The sequence below is a fragment of the Ascaphus truei genome, chromosome 3 (genome assembly GCF_040206685.1).
Source record: "Ascaphus truei isolate aAscTru1 chromosome 3, aAscTru1.hap1, whole genome shotgun sequence".
Taxonomy (NCBI): Eukaryota; Metazoa; Chordata; class Amphibia; order Anura; family Ascaphidae; genus Ascaphus; species Ascaphus truei.
In genome coordinates, this window is record NC_134485.1 from 347,498,622 (window position 1) to 347,526,308 (window position 27,687).

The following is a 27,687-nucleotide window of genomic DNA, read 5'->3' on the forward strand; positions in this document are numbered from 1 at the left end:
TCTGCGACTCTATGACTGGCCGCTTTGTTCCCGGAAGTCCCAGGGCAGCTCTATGGTTGAACAACCGATTGCCATAGAGACGCCGCCTGATCGAGATCAGTCTCCCTGTCACAGGGGGAGCGTTATTAACGGGTTTTCATATATATTAGTAAAGGAGGCAGGGGAAGACATCACAGAAAATCAAACTATTTTACAAAATATTGATAATTGTTTTTTTTTTATTTTAAATATGGAATTAAAACAATTCCCATAAATAAAGGGCAGCCAACGGTTCTGCCGTCAAAGATAAAAACAAAACAAAATGGTTCCAGGTTGCAGGTTGCAGGTTGCAGACCTTCCTACAGAGCCACACGCTTTTGTTGACAAGTGAGATGACACTAATGCTTCCCACGCTAGAATACATTGAGTGTTGTGTATTATCACTGTAAACCTTACTGTCCCTAAAATGTAAACTTCTTTATGGTAACAGAAGTGTAAAACATACTGTGTACACAAGATCCCAAACTTAGTGCACTCAGAGTCAATAGTCTATAATAGTCTGGGGAATCATATGTCCCACTAGGGGGGGGGGGGGGGTAGCAAATTATTCCCCTCAGAATGACACACTAGAGTAGGTATCTAAATATCAGACGCAAAATAACAAAATTGTATTAAATTTAGATAACAGCGACGAAGATAAAAATATATACACACAGTAATGTTAAAATCCCCAAAAAGGGCGGCTCCTTAGCTAATTAGGTAAGGTCTACTCTACATGAATGTAGTATCCACATTTTTTTTTACTCATGTAAAATCTCATGTGTGTGTTTGATACATCATTGTATATTTTCAGATTTTACACACCAACTGTGGAGCTTAGATAGTTAGAAGGAACACCACATGAATTTGGTAGTGAGCTAAAGTATTGCTATAATTTATGCCTAGAATTGGTGATTTTTTTTCCTCCTATGATAACCAACAATACTATTAGCGGTTGCTAGCATTTACAGGTCACTAATTAATAGACCTGAACCTGTATGCATCATTAGCACCAACATTGAGTATCAACAACCCAACTGCATCATAGTACCTATCTGAAACTCATACTACACTTAATAAGGCGGGGGGGAAGGCAGGGGGGGGGAGGCAGGGGCCAGGGGGGGGAAGGTGGGGGGGAAGGCAGGGGGCCAGGGGGGGGGGGAAAGGCAGGGGCCAGGGGGGGGGGGGTGAAGGCAGGGTTTGGGGGGGGGGAGGGGGGAAGCGGGGGGGAGGGGAGAAAGGCAGGTGTGGGGGGGGAAGGCAGTGTGTCTGTCCCTGTGTGTGTCAGTGTGTCAGTGTGTCAGTGTGTCAGTGTGTGTGTCGGGGGGGTCAAAAACAGCTGGGGGGGTCAAAAACAGAGCTGGGGGGGTCAAAAACAGAGCTGGGGGGGGTCAAAAACAGAGCTGGTGGGGGGTCAAAAACGGAGCTGGGGGGGGTCAAAAACGGAGCTGGGGGGGTCAAAAACGGAGCTCAGTTAAGCCCCCCCCCCCAGTAGCGGCAACAACAGCCGGCACCGCCACCACCAGGGAGCATTTCCTTACCTCAGGCAGCAGCTGTGTGGCCGGGGTTTGGGGATCCCTGGGTTAGAGCGCACCGGCCAATGAGAGCCGTGGGGGGGCGGGCCATCCGGGAGGGGCGAGACACCAGCCAATGAGAGTCGTGGGAGGGCGGGCGGACCGACGGACCAATCAAATGGTCTCCAGACACAACCAAGATTTTAAAATATATATATATAGATATATATATAAATACACACACTTTTTTTTTTATGTCACGGTTATCTACATTTAATAAAATTGTGTTATTTTGCGTCTGATATTTAGATACCTACTCTATTGTGTCATTCGGAGGGGAATAATTTGCTATCCCCCCACCCCCAATGGGACATATGTTTCCCCAGACTATTATAGACTATTGACTCTGAGTGTAGTAAGTTTGGGATCTTGTGTAAACAGTATGTTTTACACTTCTATTGTTTCTAGGCGTATATATCCCAATGCACCGTAGTAATGACTATATATTGGTACTAGGTAGACCGTTGAATCAATTAATAGTTTCTATACAACGTCTTTATGGTGCATGGATAAATGTTTATTGGCTTTAAGGGTGGGGAAAAAAGAAGGAAATACTATGAGTAGAAGTGATCTGATTGTTATAACGTGATGATCACTTATGTTTATGGTATTTGATACTGGATAATGTATCAGTGGCATTGCCTCTAAGGCTGCGTCCATGCTGCCGCTTGGCGCGTTCAGCACAATCAATTTAAGTGTCCGGCCGCGCTCACGCGGCGCGTACGTGTGCGCTGGCTGAGACAAATTAAATTGACTTTGAGGCGTGCTGAGGGGGTCACATGACCTCCTCAGCCAACCAGCGCCAGTCACTGTTTAGACCATGCCCCCCGCTCACGCTTACCGGAAAAGTTGCAGGACAGTCTAACGCTCATGCTTGGAGAGTTGGTGACGTCACCACTCGCAAGCATGAGCACGGTCCGTGGCACAAGGGACGCAACCTTATTCCGGACTGGGTAACTCCAGTCATCAAGAGCCCCCAACAGGTCAGGTTTTCAGGATATCCCTGCTTCAGCCCAGGTGGGTCTCAATCTGTGGCTCAGTCAAAGATTGAGCCACCTGTGCTAAAGCAGGGATATCATGAAAACCTGACCTGTTGGTGGCTCTTGAGGACTGGAGTTTGCCACCCCTGCTCTAACTGTTGGAAAAGGTAAGAAGCATATGTGCACACTGACAGTCGGACATGGACACACTAGAAGAGCCTTTTTGATGTCTTTTTTTGGATATACAGTAAGTTCTTTATTGTAATACTTGTTTCTTCTCTTTCAGCACATTCATTGTTGCTTTGCGACGTATTTTTATTTTATTGTACGTTTACTTCTGTCTTAGTTTAATTATGCTAGCAGATGTGCTGTTTCCATGAGTTTTCTCCGGATTGGTTGGACACGCCCCCTATGTCCGTCCAATCGGCGAAGCTCTATGGGTATTTAGTTTGGATGTACACTCTGCAAATATTATTCCCTGGCGAAGTGGCGCTGTGGAGCTACGAAACGCGTAGGACATTTATTGGCTTTTTTACTGATCTACTGTACCTCCAGCACTTTGCTCCGGTAATATCTGCTGTTTGCCTGCGGTCTGGTGTCGGTCTCTGGTTGAGACACTCACGCTCTGTCACTGGTTCAGTGCCGTCACCTCCCGCGACGGGCGCAGGAGGGGCTCTTTCTCTGAAAGTCTTTCTGTGTACCGTGTCCGTGTTTACCTCCGCTGCGAATGCGCTTTGCAATACGCACACAGCACCGGCTCACGCTGGGAGTGACGCCTTTTAGGTGGTTTGTTAAGATCTACGTAGAACGGTCTGTTACAAAAGTTCAGGAGGAGAACAGAGTTCTAGGGGCTGGACTGTCTGTATCTGCATTTTGGGACATTTCTGGATTATACACCATCCAGAGTAGGACATCTCGTGCCCCCTGGGGTGGAGCCACCTACCTGGGATAGAGGGACATCTCTGGAAGACCCCCAATGTGTGACCGATGACATGCCTCCCCTGACCAGACCTGTTGCAGCGCTGGTTACATGTAATGTTACATTACATTATTTATTTTTTATAACTTGTATTTTATTGAAAGATGCATGCACAGTATACAATACAGGATTTGAGTTTGAATTACAAGCATTAATACATAAATTCACAAATGTGTATCATCTGTACATTATTTTGATTGCAATGGGATCGTACGACTTTTCGGTCCCTACACGGTCGTACGGATAAGGGTAAAATGATAAAATGATAAAATGAACCAACTCATAGGGGGAGAAAAAAAAAAGGGGGGGAGGGATAGAGGAGAAGGGAGGGGTGGGGGGGAGGGGGTTAGGAGCAGGGAGGGGGGGTGGGAAGGCACCGTCCCCGGCCGAGTCCAATGGCCCAGGTAAGTCAGCCCATCCTGGTCTTAAAGCACTATTGTTCAATGTCTCTGTCTGCCTGTTTAGCTGTGTGGCTGTGCTAGCCGCCCCTCCCAAAGGAGAACGCACCTCGTATTATTAATGCCAAATTGTGGCACTCTCGACCCCGGGGATATCTGTCTGTGCCAACCATAGCGTCCAGACTTTTAGGAAATTGTCGCCAGTTTCGTTCACTAAACTCGTTAACTTTTCCATCTGGCAAATAAACCACATGCGATTCCGAATATTTGGGATATTTGGGATATCGGGACGTTTCCACAATGCTGCGATCTCGCACCGCGTTGCAAGTGCAAAATGTGCAATTAGTTTAGTGCTTGCCTTTGATAAGCCCGGTAAAGGTCTGTTCAGGAGGAACAGCCACGGGTCAGGGGGAATAGCGAGGTCAAAAATCCTCCGAATCCAATTTCTAATTTCATCCCATATATTGTAGGGGATATCCGTGGGCAAGACCACAGCATGTGCAACAGATCTGCTGATCCCCCACACTGCTTAGGGCACAGTGGGGAGGATCCAGGCATATATTTAGATCATTTTAGTGGGGTGAGGTACCACCTCATAAGGACCTTATATGCGTTCTCCTTTAGTGTGGTACAGATGGAGCTTTTTGCGGAGGCCAGGTAAATGGCGCTCCACTCCTCATCTTCCAGAGTCTCCCCTAAATCTGCTTCCCATCTGGTTCTGTATGAAGGGATTTGTTGCCCTAGGGCTGCAGAATCGGCCACCTCTCCGGATATCGTTGATATAAATCCCTTAGTGTCTGTTTCAGCCAGACAGAGCTTTTCAAATTTCGTCATAGGGGGGTATGGGGCGAATTTGTTAAAAAAATGCTCTAAGCTGGAGGTATTTAAAAAATTCTGAGTGAGGCATATCTTTTTCTAATCTGATATGATCAAATGTTTTAATCTTCTGATTATAACCCTCCAGGTCTTTTACTCGTTTGTATCCTTTTTGTTTCCAAATCGAGATATTACCTCCCACCAGGCCGGGTGCGAACTCCGGATTGCTCCAAATGGGGGACATCAGAGAGAGCCCTGATGTAAGGGAATTCTTCATTTTAGTCGCCTCCCAAACCGATATAGAGTTGATCATTGAGGTGAGCGGTGTTTCCTTACGTTTATTTGCTATTTTGGGTAACCAAATCAGGCTGCCAAGCTCCATTGGGAAGCATGCAGCATTTTCCAGCTCCACCCATCTTTTCAATTGAGGGTTAGAGTGCCATTGAACAATTTGACTTAATTGAGCCGCTTTATAGTATGTTAACAGGCAGGGTACCGCTAAGCCACCAGCAGTAACAGGTCTTTTCATATTTAAGCGATTCACTCTCGTTTTTTTCCTTCCCCAGATAAATTTGAACATTTCAGTTTGGAGTGAGAGTATATCCTTTATTTTAAGTGGCACAGGGAGTGTGGAAGAGGTATAGGATACGGGGGAGCAGGTTCATCTTGACGCTATGTATCCTGCCGATCCAAGATATTCTCTTAGAGGACCATCTGTATAGGTCTTTTTTTAGTGTCCGAATTAGGTTGGGATAATTTGCACTATAGATGTGGTTGACATCTCTGGTGATGTGGATCCCTAGGTACTTTATGTATTTCTGTTGCCAGTTAAATTCGAAATTCAATTTTAATAGTTTTTCCATATGACTAGGGAGGTTAATATTGAGTGCTTCCGATTTGGATTGATTAATTTTGAATCCAGATATCTTTGAGAATCTGTTCAGGAGATCAAATAGATTGGGTAATGAGGTGAGGGGTTTTGTAATGATTAAGAGGATATCGTCTGCATACAGGGCCGCCTTGTGTGATTGTGAGTACGCGTTTAACCCTGAGATATCCGGGTTGTCTCGTATTCTTGCAGCTAGTGGTTCGATACATAGGGCAAACAGGAGAGGAGATAGCGGGCATCCCTGCCGAGTGCCACTTTTAATTTGGAATGGGAGTGAGGAGAAGCCCTGATGTATGACCCTAGCTGTAGGGTTTGAGTATAGCGACATAATCGCCCCACTCATCTGATCCCCGAAGCCAAATGCCGCGAGAGTCTCCTTCAGATAATGCCAGACTATCCTATCAAAAGCCTTTTCAGCATCCAGACTTAACAACATACTTTGGGTATTATGTGTGTTAGCCAATTCTACCAGATCTATGATTCGTTGGGTGTTATCTGCTGCTTGTCTCCCTTTAATAAACCCGACTTGATCTGGGTGTATAAGTCTGGGTAGGATTAGACATAATCTGTTGGCCAACAATTTAGCATAGATCTTTATATCCGTATTAATTAGGGAGATTAGCCTGTAACTTTTGCAGTCCAGCGGATCCTTGCCAGGTTTATGTATTAGTGATATGGACGCTCGCAGCATATCCCCGGGGATGGGAGCTCCTGCTAAAATCTCATTAAACATGTGGAGCAACCTTCGGGCTAGTGATTTAACAAATTTCTTATAGTAGAGCCCCGAGAATCCATCCGGGCCAGGTGCTTTTGATGGTTATAGTTCTTTAATGGCCTGAGACACCTCTTCCAATGTGAAGTCGGCGCCCAGATTCCTTCTATCACTCTCAGTTAATCTCCCCAATTTCGAGTTAGCTAAGAAATCTCTTAGAGCCTTGCTTGTTTTATTATTATGTGCCACTTTTTCCCCATCGTATAAAGAACTATAGAATTCTTCTACTATCTTCTGAGGGTTGGCCGTACTAATTCCGGATTTTAAGCGTATAGCTTGGATATTAAACTTAGATTGCCTGTCTTTCAATGCACGGGCTAGCATCGTATCCGGCCTGTTAGCCTTTTCGTAAAACTTCCTCTTAGACCAACTCAGTGAGTTATCCGCCTTGGAGATCAGCAACATATTCAATTCAATTTTGGTGTCTTTTACTTCCTGTAGTAATTGTATGTCTGGATTGGTTTTGTGTTTAGATGTCAGGGAATGCAATTTGGTTTGTAATGCGGTGATTTTGGAATCTCTCTCCCTTTTTCGCTTTGCTGTAATGCTGATTATTATACCTCTTAGCGTCGCTTTGTGAGCCTCCCAAAGTACCAAGTGGGATTCCACAGAGCCTGCGTTTATTTGAAAAAAATGATCTATTTCGTTACCAATTATCGCACAAGTTTCAGGTATCTTGAGGACTGCCTCATTGAGTTTCCAGTTCGCCCCCAGCCTACCGAGCCGGATATCTTTGCACCTTAGCTCGATTGGTGCATGGTCAGACCACGAAATATCGTGGATCGCCGTATGGGAGACCATAGGAACCAGTCGACACGAGACGAAGAAATAATCGATTCTGCTGTATGTATTATGTGGGTGGGAAAAGAATGTATAATCTCTATCTGTCGGATGTAGTTCTCGCCATATATCCGCCAAATGGTTGTCCCTAAGGCCTCTAAACAGAGAAGTCCGTGCTTTTTTATTGGCTGAGCCTCCCCTTCCTGATCTGTGTAGTCCCGGGTGCATCACCATATTAAAATCCCCTGCAAGTATGACGCAACCTTTTGCCATTGAGTCTAAAGTCTGAAAAAATTTACTAAAGAAAGCTGCGTTCTGTGTGCAAGGGGCATAAAGGGAGGCCAGTGTGATACATTGTTCGTGGATTGTACCCACTAGTATGAGAAATCGACCATCTATGTCTTTTTTAACTGTTTGAGCTACGAATGGAACGTTATTACTAAATAGGATGGCCACCCCGCGTTTCTTCACCGAAGCTGAAGACGTGAATAACTGGGAGAAGCCCCTGTCTAGGAATTTGGGTGAGCTATTGTTGCTAAAGTGGGTCTCTTGTAGCAGTAATATATCTGCTCGCTTTCTTCTGTAATCTGAAAAGGCTATCTTTCTTTTGATTGGGCTGTTAAAGCCCTTGACATTATGAGAAAGTAATGTTAATGCCATATTTTACACCTTGAAATGTGTATCGCATTGTTATCTGTGTACTCACCTATCTTGAAATATTTAGGGCCTTGTAGTAATTCAGCTTCTTTTTTGTCTCCAGTAATAATCTTACCTCGCCAAGGACGGTTCCCCCGCATTCTAGGGGTGGGGATGGGAGGGGAGGCAGGGAAAGGCAAACATAACAGGGAGAGCCACAGGAGGAGCAAAATAAAATACCAAGGTTAAAACATAAAAGGGTAAAAATGTAACGAGAAATGCAAAAAAAATCAAGAGCTCGCCTCGGGAGCCCCCGAGTTCCGCTCTTGCGCCCAGAGGGTAGGTCAGTCGGCTCTCTTGTGTATCTGAGCCCATCCCCCTTAATAGGGACTGACCTCCCTGGGACTTGAGTGCGGTCCCGAAACGCTGGGGACCATACCGTAGCACGCATGCTCGGCGCCGTGGGAATTTCCACCGGCGCATCACTATTAGCTAACTTAGTATAAAATCGCAGCAGACTGTGTAACTTTTGCTGCCGAATGCTACCTATATTGTGTTAAACACTATCAGTACCACCCTTCTCGGCGGCACTGATATCATCAGTAACAACATTAACAGTATCAACAATAATAATAACAACCCTACCAACCATAACAATAACTCTAACCACACTTATCCTAATTTTGTGTTGACAGTATTGAATCTCCCCGACCCCAAAATGTCCTCCCTCTTAATAATGTGTTAATGTGGTGAATTAATGTAAAATAAATGTATCTCCCCCAAAACATTAGGTAAGTTCTATATGCATATGATTCTAATCCTCTACTCTCTCAATAGTGAATATTGGTACCTTCTTCTAAATAGTCTGATCTAGAGTGATTTTGATAATGATTCTAATCAAGACAGATGTTTATTGATTATTATTGATAGTGTATATAGTGTATATAGGTATATTGGAAACTCTCGGTTTTATGTGTGTGAGTAACTAACGCTAATAATATTAATAATAAACTTAACAATAATAATACCCTGCATTATCGTTGTGTTATATATCCCATTACAGGATTAACTAATACCGAGGATTTCTGCATAGAACTATAGATGCTGTATTTAGTGTACAGTATAATAGCTCGTTGCCCCCCCCCCCTGCTCCTCTCCCCCCCTTCACCTCCCCCCTCTGATCCTCCCGTGCCCCGAACGCTCCATTTTATTAATTTTTAATAATATAAAAATAAGAATGCTGCATGTGTTCCACTTGGGCTTCGTGCTCCTCCGCCACTGATATAACTGGTGGCAATCGCTTCCTCCTTCCATCCAGACAGGCAGTGCCCTGGTCGTCTAAAACGGGGTCCTGAGTGATGAGGTGACACCGCTGATTGGCTCGGCTACCCCCAATCCCGTGGCTTCCTACATCCGCCAAGCCCGGGAGAGAAGGAACAGGGGAAGATGGCCGCCTTGCCAAAGTCACGAGTGGACCTGCTCCGGGCCTTGTCTCTTGTGTCGGCAGCATAAGGTAAGTATTGTGCCTGGGGGGTGCTGGGATGTCTTAATGGGTCCGCGAGCTTCAGCGGGGCTGTTGATCGTTCCTGGGGTCAGGCTAGAACGGGTACTTTGAAGAGGGTCTCAGATGGAGCCCGACGCCACTGGGGGAGACCTCGCCGCCCCCACTCTACTCCAGGTGGACTCAGGAGCGTTTGCGGTGTCCGTAGCCATGTGAGGGGGGCTTGAGGGGATCTCCGTGATTCCTAGTTTAGCGAGGAAACCTTCGCCCTCCTCTGGTCTCCGCAATGTGTGAGCCACCCCATTTTTCAGCACTAGTAGTGCACAGGGAAATAGCCAGCGGTATCGGATGCTTTGGTCTCTGAGCATCTTTGTGACTGGGGCGAAGGCTCTTCTCCGCATGAGGGTGGCTGGGGCTAAATCCTGATAGATTTGAAAGTTGATTTTGTCCAATTCCAAGGTTTTGGCGTTTCTGGCAATCCTGCAGATTTCTTCTTTCGTACGATAGTGATGTAGACGTATCACTATATCTCTGGGGGGGTCACCTTTTTGTGGTCTCCCCCTATGAGCTCTATGACATCTGTCCAGTAAGAGCTCTCTATCCGTTTTGTCGGGGAAAAGGTGCTCCAACCATCTTGAAGTAAATTCCTCTGGATCGGAGACAGTTTCAGGGACCCCCCTCATGCGTATATTGCATCTTCTGTCTCGATTTTCGGAGTCCTCTGCTTTTTCTTCTAGGGCTCTGATTTTGTCCTGCAGGCTAGCTACTTCATTTTGTGTGTGGGTTAGCGCATCCAGGGTATCATCCGTTTTGGTTTCTAAAGAGTCTGGCCGTTCTCCCAGTGCATCGACATCTTTTCTAAGTGGCCACAGTTCAGTTCTGAAGAACTTCTTCATCTGTGCGCAAGACTCTTTGAGGTCTTTGCGCCTGACCACTTCTTCATCCCCAGCTTCATCAGCGGGGGAGTCTGTGTCTGGGTCCATATTGGCGGGTTGCGCTGGGATCTCAGGTTTGTCTATTGGGGCCACTGCTTTCTTCTTGAAGTAGGTAGACACCGGCTGACTTTTGTGCCGAGATGTGCGGCTCGAAGCCATCTCCGATTGTTCAGGAGTATTGTACTAAAAGTTATTATGCTGTGAACGCGTCTCTGCTGCAATTTATTTATTTGCGCCGGTGGAAGCGGAGCTCTGTAATGAAGCCTCCATTCGTCCTGCCGTCGCGCATGCGCCTTACATTACATTCTTTAAAGATTTTATCTGATATATACAGATTACCTATTATTGATATATATTTTTATACTAAGGATAATACACGGAGCGTTGTGCGTTTTTTTGTTGTATTTTTTCTCTTCTAGTGTGTGTGTGTGTGTGTGTGTGTGTGTGTGTGTGTGTGTGTGTGTGTGTGTGTGTGTGTGTGTGTGTGTGTGTGTGTGTGTGTGTGTGTGTGTGTGTGTGACGATAGTGAGGGTTTGGCCCGGGATTAACGGGGTTACCCCCCAAGGGCCCCCCCTCTAACCTCGCCAGGGAGACAAGGGGTTAACTGGGCTGAGGCCCAGAACTGTGACTTAACCCTTGCTAAATAACATGAAAATGCTTATTCCCCTGTGTAAATGATGTTGTTGCTGGATCAGGGTCTGCATAACCCACCCACTGGGACTTAAGGGGTTAATGAGCTACAGTTTAAGAAAATACCACTGTATTATGTCCTTTAAGGAAATCTGGACTTCAAAGGGTTAATTGAAGTTGAATGTGAAAAGAGAAGGTTTTAGAACCCCACATGATAGATGCAGATGGGGGAATGCAAGCTTTTGCCTAAATATTGGTTCTCTGTGTTTTAAAACTGCCCTGCAGTTGATTTTGTCCTGGGATTTAAACCCAGGTTGGTGACAAAAGGCAATGCTGAATAAACAGTCACCTGAAAACTGGTATTTTGGTAACGGAGTAAGCCAGGACCCTGAGCCTTGGGGTACAGCCTCCGGGTCACCCCCCAAGTACACACATATTAAAAATATAACTTTGTCATAAGAGGGACATATATTTTTGATAAAGTGACTTTTTGCAGTTTTTGGAATACACAGGCAGAATGCTAATGGTGTGCTAATGTACAGGCAGAATGCCTGTCTTTGTAATGCATGAGGAGCCAAATGGTGCCTCATCTGAGTCTATTCACTGGAAGTGTATATCAACAGAGAGGTGTGATACATCGCCCTGATCAATAGGTAACTGACCTAATTGGTTATGCGAAAAGTTACAAGCCGACTTCAAAAGGTTTTATTGATGGGGCCAGGGTGGGGCTACCCCCAACAGGATATCAAAAGTGAGTAACTTTATTAAATATAAGAATACTATGAGATGTCCTTGGCTGAACCGGCTAAGAATTACATAAGTGTATTGGCGGGAGTAAGCCGATCTTGGGGAGACTAAACCATGTATAGGTACCTGCTGCTAAATGCCAGATATTAATATCTCTATTAATGTTCATATTACAATGTAATTTTTGGTCTTCCTGCGAGCGTCAGGTGCCACCGGCCGTATTAATATATCTCACCGGACTGTGTGTATTACGGAACGGAAGTTATGCAATGATTTGCAGTAAATATGAAATTTTGGTTGAGTCTGAGGAACCCCTGTTGTGATGAGCAGGGAAAGGCTAGAATTTACAAACCTGATCATCAAAGACTAAGTGGCTAATTGCTTATGCTTGGCCCAACGGACAAAAGGAATTAACCAGAGGAAGTGGAACTTTTCACACTGACCACCTAGCTTCAAAAGCTTCAAGAGGATTTTACTAGACGGCACGGAGCCGTAAACTGGGGTACCAGGGTTAAAATGATATATAAGTCAAGCCACCCTTTACCCATGTTGTTCATGTTGTTCATGCTGTTCATTGTTCTTCATGCAAATGATCTTCATGCATGCATGTGACCTGCCTGTTTTGCTGTGATGTCAACTCAAATATGGAAGAAGTGGCAGGCTGTGATCCTGCTGGCTTTCTTGCCATAATCTTTACGTAAGTGTCTATATTTTGCCTGTTATTGTATAATCTGTTGTGTTCACCTTTATCAAGGAATAAATCACTTTATTATATCTTAAGTCTCGTCCCAGTTCAAACCCAGGTATATATATTTATATATAGTTTTGGTGTACAATTACAGCCTGTCGCAAGCTCTCGTGACAGGCTTGTAATTAACTGGTGGCAGCGGTGGGATCGAACTGGACCTGGATTACAGTATTCTGCGGGTTACTGTGATCCAGTGGGAACTTGATGGTAATTGCAAGTTCCTGGGACTAAAGATATTGAACACACAGTGTACAACATATAACACAAGATATGGCACCTCCTCACTGTTCCCCTACTTGTGAGAAGCATTGCCTCCAGAACCAAAGTGCCGGCCATCCGTCTGACTGGAGCCGGGCACTGAGACCGGAGGAGTGCATCAAGTCGGCGCGGGGAGCAGCAGCCAGCAAGGCTGAGAGAGAGACAGCAATGGGTGAGCATGAAACCCGGCAGGCTGAGCAAAGATCTGCAGCTGCTGTAACCATCAGACATGTGGAGGGAGCGGGTGGTCTTGCACCAGGAGAGGTATTGGCCGTTGCGGCGGCCAGTCCATTTTACCCAGAATTGCTGGCCCTGATGTTTGCACACGGAGAGATGTCCCCAGCAGAGCGGCTCGAGCAGCTGAAGCTGGCGATGATCCGACCCACTTATCCCCTCCCAGAGCCCGGCGCTCAGGCAACTCCGCTCTGGACTCCGTTGCCCCTTGCTGGGGTTAGTCCACCGGCGGCGGAGGAGCTCTGGAATGAGCCCGGCGCTCAGGCAACTCCGCTCTGGACTCCGTTGCCCCTTGCTGGGGTTAGTCCAACGGTGGCGGAGAAGCACCGGCAGTTGCTGCGGCACTGCCAACAAATGGGCCACAATAATGCCCAGTGCCCTGACCGTGCGCGGTCAGGCGAAGAAGCCCCTCAGGGCCAACGCTCACGAGCTGCGGAAAAGATGACCCAGTTAGCGGCATCCTCTGATGGCTCCCGCCCAGCCGGGGCGACAACCCTCCTCGGGACGTCTCCTGGAGAACCTGGACGGGCTGCATCAGCAACAGTGGCGGAGAGCAGCGGCCATCCACCTGATCCCGGCGGAGAACCAGCGGCGGCGGCAGAGAAGACGCCGCCACTCCGGCATCCTGCCGGCGGCAGTTTTATTCGGGGGGAGGGACAGGGGTTGCGGGAGGGGGTTATTTTACCAAGTTTGCATGGAGCTGAGTTCCTCCACAAAGACCTGGGACCCTTGTCCTGCACCATTTTACCTGTACCCAACCCGGGCGCTGTTGCGGCAGCGGCCCGGCGCTGCCCAGCCCAGATGGGGCCGGCGGCGGCCGCTCCAGTCCCCCTGCAATTGGGACCAACGAAGGCGGCGGTCTCTGCGGGGACCAGCAAGGTAAGCCAGACCAAGTCGCAGACTGACTCTGACTTATGTTTCCCTATGACTGTACCCTGTTGTTTCACTCTAGGGGTGACTGGGGGGTGGCAGGAGATAGGGGCACCAGGGGAGGGGAAGGAAGGGCAGCTGGTAGGGCAGTCAGGATTCCCCATTACCTTGGCGGGGCAGCAAGGGGACCCTCAGTTAAGAGTCCCACTGTTGCAGCCTTGCTATGGGCTGGAGGTACCAGGGGTTGTGGCACAGTTAGACCACCCCCAGATTACCTGCCAGCCAGGAGCTAAGGTGGGTGCATCTGCACCAGCAACCCTGAGCTCACCTCCGGTAATGGGGGCACAGCTTCAGGGAGAGGGGCTCACCCCGTTAGCACCCAGCTCTAGGGTAGGATTGCCTGGGAGAGGGTTGGGTGGGCCAGTGGGAACCGGGGAGGGAAGGCAGCAAGTGAGCCAGCCAGATTTCCCCATTACCCTGGCGGGGCAGCAAGGGGACTCTCAGTTAAGAGCCCCACTGTTGCAGCCTTGCTATGGGCTGGAGGTACCAGGGGTTGTGGCACAGTTAGACCACCCCCAGATTACCTTCCAGCCAAGAGCTAAGGCGGTTGCATCTGGAGAGATGCCCCTGGGCTCATCCCCGGTAATGGGGAGACAGTGTCAGGGAGATGGCCTCACTCAGGTGTCCCTAGGGTCCAGGCTAGGATTAGCTAGGGAGAAGCGGAGTGAGGGGAGGCTGCAGGTAGGTAGCCAGCAGCAGATCTCAGTGAGAGAAGGAGGGCTAGTGGTAGCCAGGGAGGGAAAGCATCAGGTATTGCAGCTAGAGTTTCCCGTTACCCTGGCAGAGCCCCAGGGGGTTTCTCAGATCAGCAACCCCCTGTTGCAGCCTAGCTATGGGCTGGGGGTATCCGGGGCAGTGGCAGGCTTGTGCCACCCCAGGGATACCTGCCAGCCGAGCGCTAAGGCGGTTGCATCTGGAGAGATGCCCCTGAGCTCATCCCTGGTAAGGGGGAGACAAGGTCAGGGAGGTAGGTGCACTCAGGTAGTTCCAGGGTCTGGGTTAGGATTGCCCAGGGAGGAGAGGAGTGCAGGTGGGCTGCAGGGAGGTAAGCAGCAGGCTGAGGTGCTGGGCCTAGGGGAGGCTAGGCAGGGAGGCACCGTGGAGCAGGGGGAGATAGGAGGTCAGTGGGGTGTTAGGCAGCTGGCAGAAGCTAGGGATGGGCTAGGTAGGCCGAAGGTCCCTTGTTCTGACTGGCCAGGAGTGACCCCTCTGACAGAACTCCCTGGGTTCCCAAAGGAGGGGCTGTGGGTAGATAGGCAGCCAGGGAGGAGAGTCAGGAGCATCGCGGAGCAGCTACGGGTGGGCACAGAGCCAGGGCAGGTAGGGTCCCTACAGACTGGTGACATAACCCTTTCCCAGACTTGGTTGACAGGGAAGCGACGGTCTGTGCTGGATAGCTGGTCTCCTGCAGATGCAGAGACATGCCAGTCTCTGGGCAGTGTGCAGCCTGGACTGCACAGGAGCCCCTTTCACCATGGACTTGGTTCCCAAGGCACTGGGTGGGGGGCAGAGGGAGGCCAAGGAGAATGCCCGGCGTTGCAGGATCTGGACTTTACCATCCACGGTGTACTGGTCAATGCCGGAGGACAATTTTGCCAGGCCAATCCCTCAGGACGTATTGAGGGCGTCAAGGGCGCCAGTGGTACCCCAGTGCCCGGGGGAGGCGACTGGGGCACCAGGGCCCCATTGAGCCGGGGAGGTGTGACGATAGTGAGGGTTTGGCCCGGGATTAACGGGGTTACCCCCCAAGGGCCCCCCCTCTAACCTCGCCAGGGAGACAAGGGGTTAACTGGGCTGAGGCCCAGAACTGTGACTTAACCCTTGCTAAATAACATGAAAATGCTTATTCCCCTGTGTAAATGATGTTGTTGCTGGATCAGGGTCTGCATAACCCACCCACTGGGACTTAAGGGGTTAATGAGCTACAGTTTAAGAAAATCCCACTGTATTATGTCCTTTAAGGAAATCTGGACTTCAAAGGGTTAATTGAAGTTGAATGTGAAAAGAGAAGGTTTTAGAACCCCACATGATAGATGCAGATGGGGGAATGCAAGCTTTTGCCTAAATATTGGTTCTCTGTGTTTTAAAACTGCCCTGCAGTTGATTTTGTCCTGGGATTTAAACCCAGGTTGGTGACAAAAGGCAGTGCTGAATAAACAGTCACCTGAAAACTGGTATTTTGGTAACGGAGTAAGCCAGGACCCTGAGCCTTGGGGTACAGCCTCCGGGTCACCCCCCAAGTACACACATATTAAAAATATAACTTTGTCATAAGAGGGGCATATATTTTTGATAAAGTGACTTTTTGCAGTTTTTGGAATACACAGGCAGAATGCTAATGGTGTGCTAATGTACAGGCAGAATGCCTGTCTTTGTAATGCATGAGGAGCCAAATGGTGCCTCATCTGAGTCTATTCACTGGAAGTGTATATCAACAGAGAGGTGTGATACATCGCCCTGATCAATAGGTAACTGACCTAATTGGTTATGCGAAAAGTTACAAGCCGACTTCAAAAGGTTTTATTGATGGGGCCAGGGTGGGGCTACCCCCAACAGGATATCAAAAGTGAGTAACTTTATTAAATATAAGAATACTATGAGATGTCCTTGGCTGAACCGGCTAAGAATTACATAAGTGTATTGGCGGGAGTAAGCCGATCTTGGGGAGACTAAACCATGTATAGGTACCTGCTGCTAAATGCCAGATATTAATATCTCTATTAATGTTCATATTACAATGTAATTTTTGGTCTTCCTGCGAGCGTCAGGTGCCACCGGCCGTATTAATATATCTCACCGGACTGTGTGTATTACGGAACGGAAGTTATGCAATGATTTGCAGTAAATATGAAATTTTGGTTGAGTCTGAGGAACCCCTGTTGTGATGAGCAGGGAAAGGCTAGAATTTACAAACCTGATCATCAAAGACTAAGTGGCTAATTGCTTATGCTTGGCCCAACGGACAAAAGGAATTAACCAGAGGAAGTGGAACTTTTCACACTGACCACCTAGCTTCAAAAGCTTCAAGAGGATTTTACTAGACGGCACGGAGCCGTAAACTGGGGTACCAGGGTTAAAATGATATATAAGTCAAGCCACCCTTTACCCATGTTGTTCATGTTGTTCATGCTGTTCATTGTTCTTCATGCAAATGATCTTCATGCATGCATGTGACCTGCCTGTTTTGCTGTGATGTCAACTCAAATATGGAAGAAGTGGCAGGCTGTGATCCTGCTGGCTTTCTTGCCATAATCTTTACGTAAGTGTCTATATTTTGCCTGTTATTGTATAATCTGTTGTGTACACCTTTATCAAGGAATAAATCACTTTATTATATCTTAAGTCTCGTCCCAGTTCAAACCCAGGTATATATATATTTATATATAGTTTTGGTGTAAATTACAGCCTGTCGCAAGCTCTCGTGACAGTGTGTACCCTATTTCTACAGCTGCAGACACTCTGCGTTCACCTACTAAGGTCCTGTACACGTTTATTTTGCTGTACTTAGATTTATTTTGTGTCATTTGCACATTATCTGGTGTATGTGGGATTTAAAATTCATCACGTGTTTATATGTTATACCCTAATAGTCACAAGTAGTAGCGCACTGTTTTCCTTTTTTTGTACATCTGACATGAACACACCTCTCCTCTCTCATACATCCTGCTACATAGCCACAGTACAGACTAAATTGAAATGTGAAATGTAAATAGTTACAGGAACTCCAGGTATTTAACCAATTCCCTCTTGAGTATTCATTTGAGCTGCAGCCTACCCCTTTCTGGTAATCAACATGTTGTATCAGCTATTTATGTTGCCTATGTAAACCCTTGTTGAAGTGAAACTTCTTTGCTGGCACCCTGAAAAATTTTGTTTCCCGGTGAGGTACTGTATGTCTGTAACAAAAGTGACGTCTCCCTGCGCATGCGCAGAAGCCAGTAGCACCTTCCTCCCCACGCATGCGCAGAAGCCGGTAGCACCTTCCTCCCCACGCAGAAGCCGGTAGCACCTTCCTCCCCGGGCATGCGCAAAAGCAGCTGACATGTTTGCAGAGGCGACAGGACACACACGTGAAAGAACAATAATATTATGTAAAAAATAAAGAAAGGCAATCTGCAACGAAAAAGAGTACATACATACATACATACATACATACATACATACATACATACATACATACATACATACATACATACATACATACATACATACATACATACATACATACATACATACCATAATACTGAGTTAAGTTATGGTGAGTAAAAAAAGTGACAAAAACCCTCCACAGGAAAGCAAATATGCAAATACAACTGTATGCTCATCTGCATGTCTTGGGCAGGTCTGCAACCCCGCCTTTCCCCATTATCACCCAGCATACAGCACTTCCACTGCAGCAAGGGATTCTGGGAAATGACATGCAAATGAGCACACAGTCACTTTTTGCCTCAAAAACCATTTTTAACATGGTTCCCTATAGGCTTAAGCTTGCTGCATGGTCACAGCTTTGAGCACAGCCAGGGTTAAGGTGCATACCCAGAAAACTACCCACAGACAGCTGTTTCGACCTTGATGGGTCTCATCAGTGTGGGGTTGATTTTAACTGGATATGCATAAGAGGCTATGGGATAGGCTATACCATAATAAAATCAACCCCACACTGATGAGACCCATCAAGGTCGAAACAGCTGTCTGTGGGTGGTTTTCTGGGTATGCACCTTAACCCTGGCTGTGCTCAAAGCTGTGACCATGCAGCAAGCTTAAGTCTATAGGGAACCATGTTAAAAGTGGTTTTTGAGGCAAAAAGTGACACTGTGTGCTCATTTGCATGTCATTTCCCAGAATCCCTTGCTGCAGTGGAAGTGCTGTATGCTGGGTGATAATGGGGAAAGGCGGGGTTGCAGACCTGCCTAAGACATGCAGATAAGCATACAGTTGTATATATATATATTAGATCATAGTGACTTAGGTTGTAATAATACATAATAATGTATGTAGAGGAATAGAAAACATTTCTTAAAGTAGATAGGCAAGACTTTAACAAGCAATTTACATTTATCCAATTTCCCCAATTATTGCATTACCCAAGCAAAATGTAAAACCAATGATGAGCCCAACAACTTTCACAACTTGAAACAAAAATATTTGTTATTGGTCTTCAATAACAAAAAGATTGTGTCAAGTTTTGAAAGTTGACAGGGGCAATTGGTTAGGTCGGAATAAGGCAGCATTTCTATATTAGAACCGGTTGAATAGTAAATAAATCGCTGGTAGATTTTAAAAGGGAAATGTTAAAACAGTAAGCACGTTCTAAATGAAAATTGTGTTTCGTCACTGAAATTGTAATTATACTCTTTTTCCCCACTGAAATTGAATAAAAAACAACACAAAGAAGTTTCACTTAAAATGCACGTGCTCGCCACACACACACACAATTTTTTTTTAACCAGTCTGTGGTGCCAAGGCAGGGTCAGAGACCATTCTCCCTTAGTAACCCACAATGGGACCAATAGACAAGACTTGGAGATATATATATATATATATATATATAGATATCTATAAAATTAACCAGTACCTTATGGTCCGTGGGCAATCTGTAACCGGCCGTCCTCACCCTTAGAGAGATTTCACTTGTTAACTCAACATATACATGCATACCATGATGCGGAGCTATTGCCCCTTATATAGTCCCAGTTTCAAATGTGGAAGAGGTGCGTGTATACTACACAAACGTATGTTGCGGGACCGGTCTCCCGGCTGTCTGTTATCCTGTTGGGCCTTAAAACAGCACAGCAAGTATCTGGATCTCTCTTGCCGTGGGCTGTTCTCCCTTGCGGTGTGTAGGGGACGTGTTTCTGCTGTCTCTCCTTGGCTAGCAGTCTCCTCTTTCACCTCTGAATGTCAGGCTCTCTTAAGCTCCTAGGATGTCTCAGTCACTACCCGTGTCTCAGACTGACAGTTGGTCTCCAGATTCTCTGGTTTTCTTATCAAGTACCATCTCCCCTGTCATGTGTTGCCAGGCAGATCAAGGACAGCGTCTTATGCGATCAGTGGAGCAGATTAATGCTGTATTGTCCCCGGTATACATGTATAGGGTGTCCATAAATTATTCACCCTATTATAAACCTTAATTCATTATTATAGGAGCCATCTTAAAAACGGTTTGTGTAATTAACACAACTCGACATCATTTTTTTCTTTATTTCGCAGACCATTCACTAAGGGCACAATGACAACAGTGAAGGAGAAAGCAATGTGTGTGCTTTGGCGGTGGGAAACCAAATCTCCAATTACTGTACAGAGACATTTTTCAGGAAAAATGTATCAGAAAACACGCTCAAGCGATGGCTGAAACAATTTCAAGAAACTGATAGTGTGCTACATCGGAAAGGAGCTGGTAGGCCTAGTGTGTGATCGGATAGCAGAAATTCAGGATGCGTTTACTCGAAGTCCTACACAATCCATCCGCCGAGCAAGCCGAGAACGGCAAATACCGCGTTCAGTGCATAAAGTGGCTCATGCAATGCAAAACATTGAAGACAAACGCTAATAAAATTATTAAACTGGACAAACTTTATTATACAAGTTTATATTAATATTCCACATGTCAATTTTTGATACAATAAATGTAGGTTTTCAAAAACATTAACTTCTAAAAACAATAAATCATTAAAAAGAGGGTTTGCACCAAGTGCAGCTCTGTACATGCACCCAGTCACTCAGAAATGGGACCAACTCCTACAATTAACAGAGTTACATGTAGCCTAAAAAGGCCCATATCCAGAAATGAGTGCTAAACTTTAACATGCATTGAAATGAATGGGAGTAAAGGCGTGCTAAAGCTTAGCACCCTTTTGTGGATCAGGACCAACGTGGCTAGTATAACGTAATGGTGAACCAGCTTAAGTGTTTGCAGCTTTCCTGATTGCAATTAAGGTGGTGCGATATTTACATTTAGTATGGCTTGCCTTTGTAATAGCTATAAAGAAGGCTATACAGATTGAAAGGAATAGGTGATACACTTAAATATGGCTAGAATGAGGCAGCAGTCCCCATGGTGCCGATGTTGCACCTAAGAATAAAATCTGGGAATTTCACCAAGCTTTTTATAGGATGAATCAGTGTGACGGAGCACTCCACGCAATCACTGGTGGTTATCAACTGCTCACTTCAATACTGACAATCATGATCATTCAATCTTGCGTTTTCCATACTACTGTTAGGGGGTGAGGGGTTTTATCCTTCCAGCAGGTATTGCACAGAGTTAGTCCCTTCGACGGTTTTGGCAAGGTCACCGACGTCACCTCAGGGACACAGGTAACCCATAAGCCACAGGGGCTGCACCGATGATGTACTTCAACTTGGGAGCCTGACGGGACTCTGAAAGATATTTTAAGAGGGGAGCGTCGGTCCCTGCCTTGAGCCAGCTCTGCAGAAACGCTACAGTGTAACGGTCGATCTCACGGTCTGTGACGTCCCACAGGTTGCCAAGTACCAGAGGGCTGTGTGTAAAGAAGAGGGGAGAGAGTGAGCAAGAAGTACAGAGAAATGCAAGAATACACTGACATTGTATTAGGAGTATGAGCTCCTCGAGCTTTGATCTTTTCCATTCAGGACAATCCAACCAAATATGTTGCTGCCCCTCTGGCAGTGAAAAGGTCAATGTGCTAATGAACCCTACAAAGCAATGCAGCTCCCTTAGATCATATAAAAAACACAGTAATCCAAGCACAGCCTCTCTGTAAAAAAGTGTAACGTGTATGTAAGAGGAGAGGGGGGGGGGGGGGGGGGGAAACAAGGGACAAAAATCTGACATCTGGTGAAGTAATAGAGGTGAGCTTGTGCGGGACAGTTATTGCCCTTGTACTGCAATGTTAAGGTTTCACAGAGGTTAAGGCAGTCACAATACCAGGCTCACTGAAACCAATACATCTAAAATGAAGCATTCTGCACACAAATCAGGGGAGTTGGAAGACGTAGGGCTCATGCGCCTCTATTACACCAAATACAAGGGCATATTAATCACTGGTACAAAATGGGCAGTAGTACCCGTCAAACTTACCAACCAGCCAGTAGGTACTTAAGGACAATGCCTGCTCCTTCAAGGTCTCCCCGAACTGCAAGGGCAGCGCTACTGCACCCAAATAGCAATACCACCGCGTTGCAGTCCAACCGCTGGAGGGTCTGAGCATCCAAGAAGTGTGCACCCGCACCATGCCCAACATATCTGTTAAGAGGACACACACAGTCAAAGAAAGTTCAGTCCGCGCTCTTGCTTCCGAGTGTTGCAGATCAGGCGATATCTTGGGCACCCGTGTGGGATCCTTTTGTATCCCACCAACTGCTATCATTGGCTGTTCGTTCTCAAATTACAAGCCAATCAGAGGACTAGAATGAGTAATTCATTAAAATCCACAACACTTGAGCAGACCTATAATTATGGCCGCTATAGTGGTAAAATGATAGATCTATTAATGGACAATATTATTGTTATTTTTGAAATGGGAGGTAACATCTCAAAAAAGGGGAGATGGCAGGACAATAGATACTCTAATGGTTGGAGGACACACACAGTACTCACTAAATGCAAGAGCATCAAGGGCAGCTCAATACGCGCAAGCTGTCCAGAGAAGCACCTCATTTACTCCGATCACATACTCACATGTACAGATCCTGTTTTGTAAGCGCAGACTGAAGCTCCTCAGATTTGGGAGCGGATCGGATGACTCCTTTCCACCCAGGTTCACTGGAAAGGATTTCACAACGTTAGTGAAGGGCTTAATGGGACATTCAAGACACGTGGCTAGCGTGTGAAGAGACCTCCAGCACGGACAAACGAAACGCAGTGTCTAGAGATTGGCATTAGGGTATATACCCTCCATAAAAAAATGGACCACCAAGCAGGAATTACCCTTACAAGACAACACAATCCACCCTATAAAAGTAACACTTGGCAAGACCAGTCTTTGTTTTTTTTTTTTTAAAGCACATAAAAAAGGTACAGAAGCGAATAGCAATCAGTAACTTGATTATTAAAAGCAGTTTCAAAATAAACTTTAAATAATGTTTTCCCACACATACCTCTTAAACCAGTCCCTGAATCGCTCTTCCGTGCCCGATAGGTTAGCATGAGCGTTGAGGACATAGAAAACACGTTTTGGGTCAACGCCCTGAACTAGGGTAGTCGGAGGCCGGTACTGCAGGGAGCAGAGAGACTACTGAGTACAAGAATGTTGGGCCCCACAAAAAAAAAACAACACACCCTCACACTCCAACCACCCTCACACTCCAACCACCCTCACACTCCAACCACCCTCACACTCCAACCACCCTCACACTCCAACCACCCTCACACTCCAACCACCCTCACACCCCAACCACCCTCACACCCCAACCACCCTCACACCCCAACCACCCTCACACCCCAACCACCCTCACACCCCAACCACCCTCACACCCCAACCACCCTCACACCCCAACCACCCTCACACTCCGCACAGGAAGGAGTGCAAGTGTGTCCAATTATGTGAAAGTAGCATTTTAAAAGAGCAATCTTACCTTTCTGAGCAGGCCGTAGCTGAGCAGGAAGTGCAGGGATGGTAAACGGGTGACTGATCTGGACAGCAGGCAGGGAGTGCTTTCCCAAGGTAGTTTCTGCAGGTGCTGGAGGCAGGTTACAGAGGGGATGGTCAGGACAAAAAGCTATTAACAGTCACAGATACAGAAAGTGGCAGAGATCGAAAGGATGGCAGAGAAAGTGACAGATTATGACAGAGGAAAAAAAGTCAATTTCACTGCATCAGCCATTCATATTATTCCATAAAGAAATCCTTATTCTTCCAAATGAGATCTTTTTGGGGTACCCAACCCCCAAATACCCAGAGACTGAAGATCCCAAAGGCAAAAAAAAAACTATTGCTTTTGGGAGGACCAGAGTCAAATGATTGGTAGCCACTGCAAAAACCTGCTAGCCACAGTGGCCATGCCCCTTCCCCTCCACTTCTAGAAACACGCAGCCGCACACCCACTAACCTCTGTCCTCACACTGGCAGAGGTGCATGAACCCTTTGCTGAATTGAAAATAAACCCAAACCTTACCTTGTCTAATACCAGCACTAGGTGTCCTTCTGTGCTCCCTGTGTGGGATTTCAGTCTCTCTGCTGCCTCCTGCAGGAGCTCTTGAGCCAGCTCTGGCTGCGAGAGACTCAAGCCTTGGATGAAGGACCGGGTGAGTTGGGTTGTCAGGTGATGACTGCCTCCCAGCACAGCCTGTAAGTGGAACGGACCATAGCTGGGAACTGATCCATTCAGCATGAGCACTTACCAAGTAAATATCCCCACGACCCTCTTACCTTCAGCAATGCTGGGTCAGCTCTGTTCCAGCCACACTCTGACAGTGCCCCCAACAACCTGTCAGATTCCTCGGCTACAGCAGGGTGAGAGCAGGGCGGCATCAGCAGCCCTTTCCAGCAGCCCAGCACACGCTCCTCCAGTAACCCGATCAGGACCTGCAGAGGAAAGCAAGGGGAGCAATGCGAATGCTTTGTGGGGACCAGGGCACCACTGGAGTGCTCATGAGAATGGCCCATATTTACTTAGCTGGGCAAATCCACACATGCAATGTGGCAATGGAAGGCACATTATGGTGCAACTCACATGCTCTTAGGGAATAAGACTGTTAGCAAGATCTGTTTAAACACAAACACGAGGAGTCAAAACAATGCCAGGTGTCATCTTCCCATGTATACAAACACTTTCAAAAGTGATTTGAGAACTAATGGGGAGGCGTAATTTGCCAAGTCCCAAACGCTTCCCTCCCAATTGGTTCATTTGAATCATAAAGCAGGACTACATCTTTGTACAGATTCCAGTCACACCCCACTCAGCAGCTCCCTGCACCCCCCCCCCCCCCCCGCTCACCTTCATGCGACAGTCGAGCCCCATGCGGCCTTCCCACCACTCCCTTTTGGCTGTCAGGTTGCTGATCATTTTCTGCTGCTTCTGAATCTCATCAAATTCTTGCAGTGCCGAACTCAGGGGCACCTGGGACGGGAAAAGCGATGTGATCCCGGTTCAGGACAGATTTAAATTGTCTTATTCCTTATCGGGATTCTGGCCACATTCTCTGCACCAGATTACAATGTAAGCAGAAAAGCATCTAGTACAGGAGCTGTGCATACTGGCACACAAACATTAACCCCGGTGCATCTCTTAGTTGGTAATGCCATCTTCCTTCTGCAATTTAAAAATCAGCTACTACCTGCCACCCCTTTGGAGGTGCAGTTCAGTCTCTTCCGCTAAACTTTTTGGGGCTCCTCCATCCCTCATATTTAGACACATTTGGTGCCTGCCTGCCCCATAACATCAATTTTTCCCCATTTTAATAAGGTGATAGGTCCCGCTTACCTTTAGATGAGTAGTGGGAATCCGCACTGTAACAGGGGAGCTACCCTGTACCAGTCTGGTCAGTAGCAAGGTGTCACCAGGGCTTCCTGACTGGGAGTCAGCCAGGGTCAGCACACACACCACTGTATCTGAAAAATCGCAAGAGCTGGGTCAGTGATCACAACGTATTCAAACCTGCTGCAGACGGGGTACACAGCCTGTGTGCAACATACTTGTTGGGATCTGTTGCAGCTGCTCTTTGAACCGCTGCGTGTCCAGAGCCTGGGTTGGGAAGTGGAAGAGCTCTTCAAGCTGGGAGAGGTGCCGAGCGTTGGGGTCCTTCGGATCTGCCAGAGTGAGACACTGAAACTTGTCGCACACGTCCCCTGACCCTTCCCGTCTCAGCTTCCTGGGGAAGAGAGCAAAGCATGCTGGGATATTCAGACACATTCTGGCTGCCTACGCCTCACTTAATATACCGCATGGCACAGCAAAGGAACAGAGCACGCCTACATCATACATGCCCCCTCAACCAAATGAGGGCACATTTGATTATTTTTTTTAACCAAATGTAAAGACAATTGAAGGCTTCAGAAATGCAGCCACAACAGCAGCACGAGTCCTCAACCAGTGCCACTAGCAAATAAGCTTTATTTAAAATAAATAGAATTGTTGTGGTAACTCAAGTGTAAACACAATGGAAAACAAATTAACAAATAAGTAAAATATTACATATTATAAATATTGAATGAGAACAATATAGGTGTGCCAGAACAATCTGCAGTTTTTAATAGACAATATTTGGATACAATACCAACCCTTCAAACAAATGCAGCTACTAAAATAAGGTGCATCCCACACAAGGCACTAACCTCAGCTTCCGGTGAATGTCGCCGAGCAGCTGGTGTCTCAGTGTAACTGAAACAGACTCGCTAATAAGCAGAGCGGTGGTGTACGGGTCCTGCCCCCCGCTGCACAAGGCTAGCAGGCGGCACAGCTGGGAATACAGTGCACACGGGGGAAAGTGAGCCACAGACTCCAGAGCCTCACGGAGAAGAGAGGAGACAGAATCCAGGTCAGACGTACCTGAAGGGGGACAGTGAAAGCGTCCATTTAGTAATTCTGTGTCAAGGAAAACACCAGAGAAAGCTTTGCTGGCCCTTCGGATGTATGCCTGTCTGTGCAGCCCAGCCCTGTCCCTACAGTCAGAGATAGTGTGTAATGGTGCAATTAGCAACAGTTCTAGATAAGGAAATATAGTAAATTGGGGGGGGGGGGGGGGGGGAGAAACCATCAGGAGGGTCCAACAGTAGAGGAAGCCACGGCCATATGCAAGACCGAGGAAAAAGCATCAATGTGGAGCTGGAAAAATAGTGGGATGCACTAGTGGAAGCGCTGATGTGTTAATGCAGTAACAGGGGCATAGCCGTTTGTGGGGTTCAGTACTTAAGTAGCAAAAGTGCTGCAGGCAGGGTGTGTACCCATCGACTCTTTATAGGTAGTGGGGGAGAGCACATGTGAATTGTATATAGATAGGATTGTGATACGGGGTAGACCAGGTTTGTGCAGACTCCCCTGCATCCCCATACACACTTAGGCCTGGGACATAGTAAGCACTTAGGTGCTGCTGCTCGCTCTTGCTTGCTGCCGCTCGCTCAGGAGCTTTTTGCTGTCCTGGCAGAGGAGACAGCAAGCGCGCTTGGGAGGCGGTTATCACTGTGTGTGTGTCACTTGGTAGCTGTCAGTGTGTGTGTGTCACTTTGAAGTGGTCTGTGTGTCACTGGGGAACCTGTGTGTGTGTGTGTGTGTGTGTGTGTGTGTGTTATATAATATTTTAAAAATGTAAAAAAAAAAAAGACATGTTGTGAGAACACACACACACACACACACACACACACACACACACACACGATGGGAGCTGTCACGTGCCCGCTCCACCGTGCGGCAAATTTCAAACTTGCCTGTCTCGGGGAAGTTTCTCAGCCTCCGCACGCATCACCAAGCATGCGAAGGGAGAAACTATAGCCGTGCTGATAACAGATGCAGGGGCTTTGTGCATTTGTTCAGCGCGGCTCAGCGACGCTGAGTGCACTATGTCCTGGGCCTTACTGAAAGCAGTCGGCAGCGAGGATGAGAGCTCTGTGATGCTGAATGGATTTGGGGCAGTTTCTTGCTCTCTCGTGCCCATGGTCCAAGTTCCATGCTCCCCTCCGGCATCTCTTCTTAGCACTTCACACTCGGTCATCGCTCCATCTTTCTTGAGCGGCTTCTGCCTCTTCCGGCCCACTGTGTGAAAGAAGAGAGTAGGTCATACAAGGCATCCAGCCACCTTTGCTCCTTTTTTAAGATCTATCAGGGAGAAGAGGGCGTGACCCTTTGCAGCTACAGCCAGGATAGGTAAATACTGCACCAAGAGATATGTAACAGAATAGCAAGAAAGTTGCAGTAACAAGGTAGCCCGTGCAACTGCTCGCGGC

The 27,687-nt window shown here is 47.0% G+C and overlaps 1 protein-coding gene and 1 long non-coding RNA gene across 2 annotated transcripts in view; one reads left to right on the forward strand and one right to left on the reverse strand.

Moving 5' to 3' along the window:
• LOC142490038 (uncharacterized) lies at window positions 1-20,397 on the forward strand. Its single transcript, XR_012799981.1, has 3 exons — window positions 1-366; window positions 9,161-9,355; window positions 20,036-20,397. It is a non-coding gene; the product is annotated as an uncharacterized LOC142490038 (long non-coding RNA).
• ESPL1 (extra spindle pole bodies like 1, separase) overlaps window positions 20,376-27,687 on the reverse strand; it is a 26,707-nt gene continuing 19,395 nt past the window's right edge. Inside the window, exons 20-31 of the mRNA XM_075591820.1 lie at window positions 27,320-27,496; window positions 26,083-26,296; window positions 25,444-25,619; window positions 25,232-25,359; window positions 24,746-24,868; window positions 24,178-24,333; window positions 23,924-24,094; window positions 23,384-23,488; window positions 22,907-23,022; window positions 22,488-22,571; window positions 21,888-22,052; window positions 20,376-21,327 (exon numbers count right to left, since the gene is read on the reverse strand). Coding sequence (XP_075447935.1) covers window positions 21,126-21,327; window positions 21,888-22,052; window positions 22,488-22,571; window positions 22,907-23,022; window positions 23,384-23,488; window positions 23,924-24,094; window positions 24,178-24,333; window positions 24,746-24,868; window positions 25,232-25,359; window positions 25,444-25,619; window positions 26,083-26,296; window positions 27,320-27,496 — 1,817 coding nt within the window. The 3' untranslated portion in view covers window positions 20,376-21,125. The remainder of the gene's footprint in view (window positions 21,328-21,887; window positions 22,053-22,487; window positions 22,572-22,906; window positions 23,023-23,383; window positions 23,489-23,923; window positions 24,095-24,177; window positions 24,334-24,745; window positions 24,869-25,231; window positions 25,360-25,443; window positions 25,620-26,082; window positions 26,297-27,319; window positions 27,497-27,687) is intronic.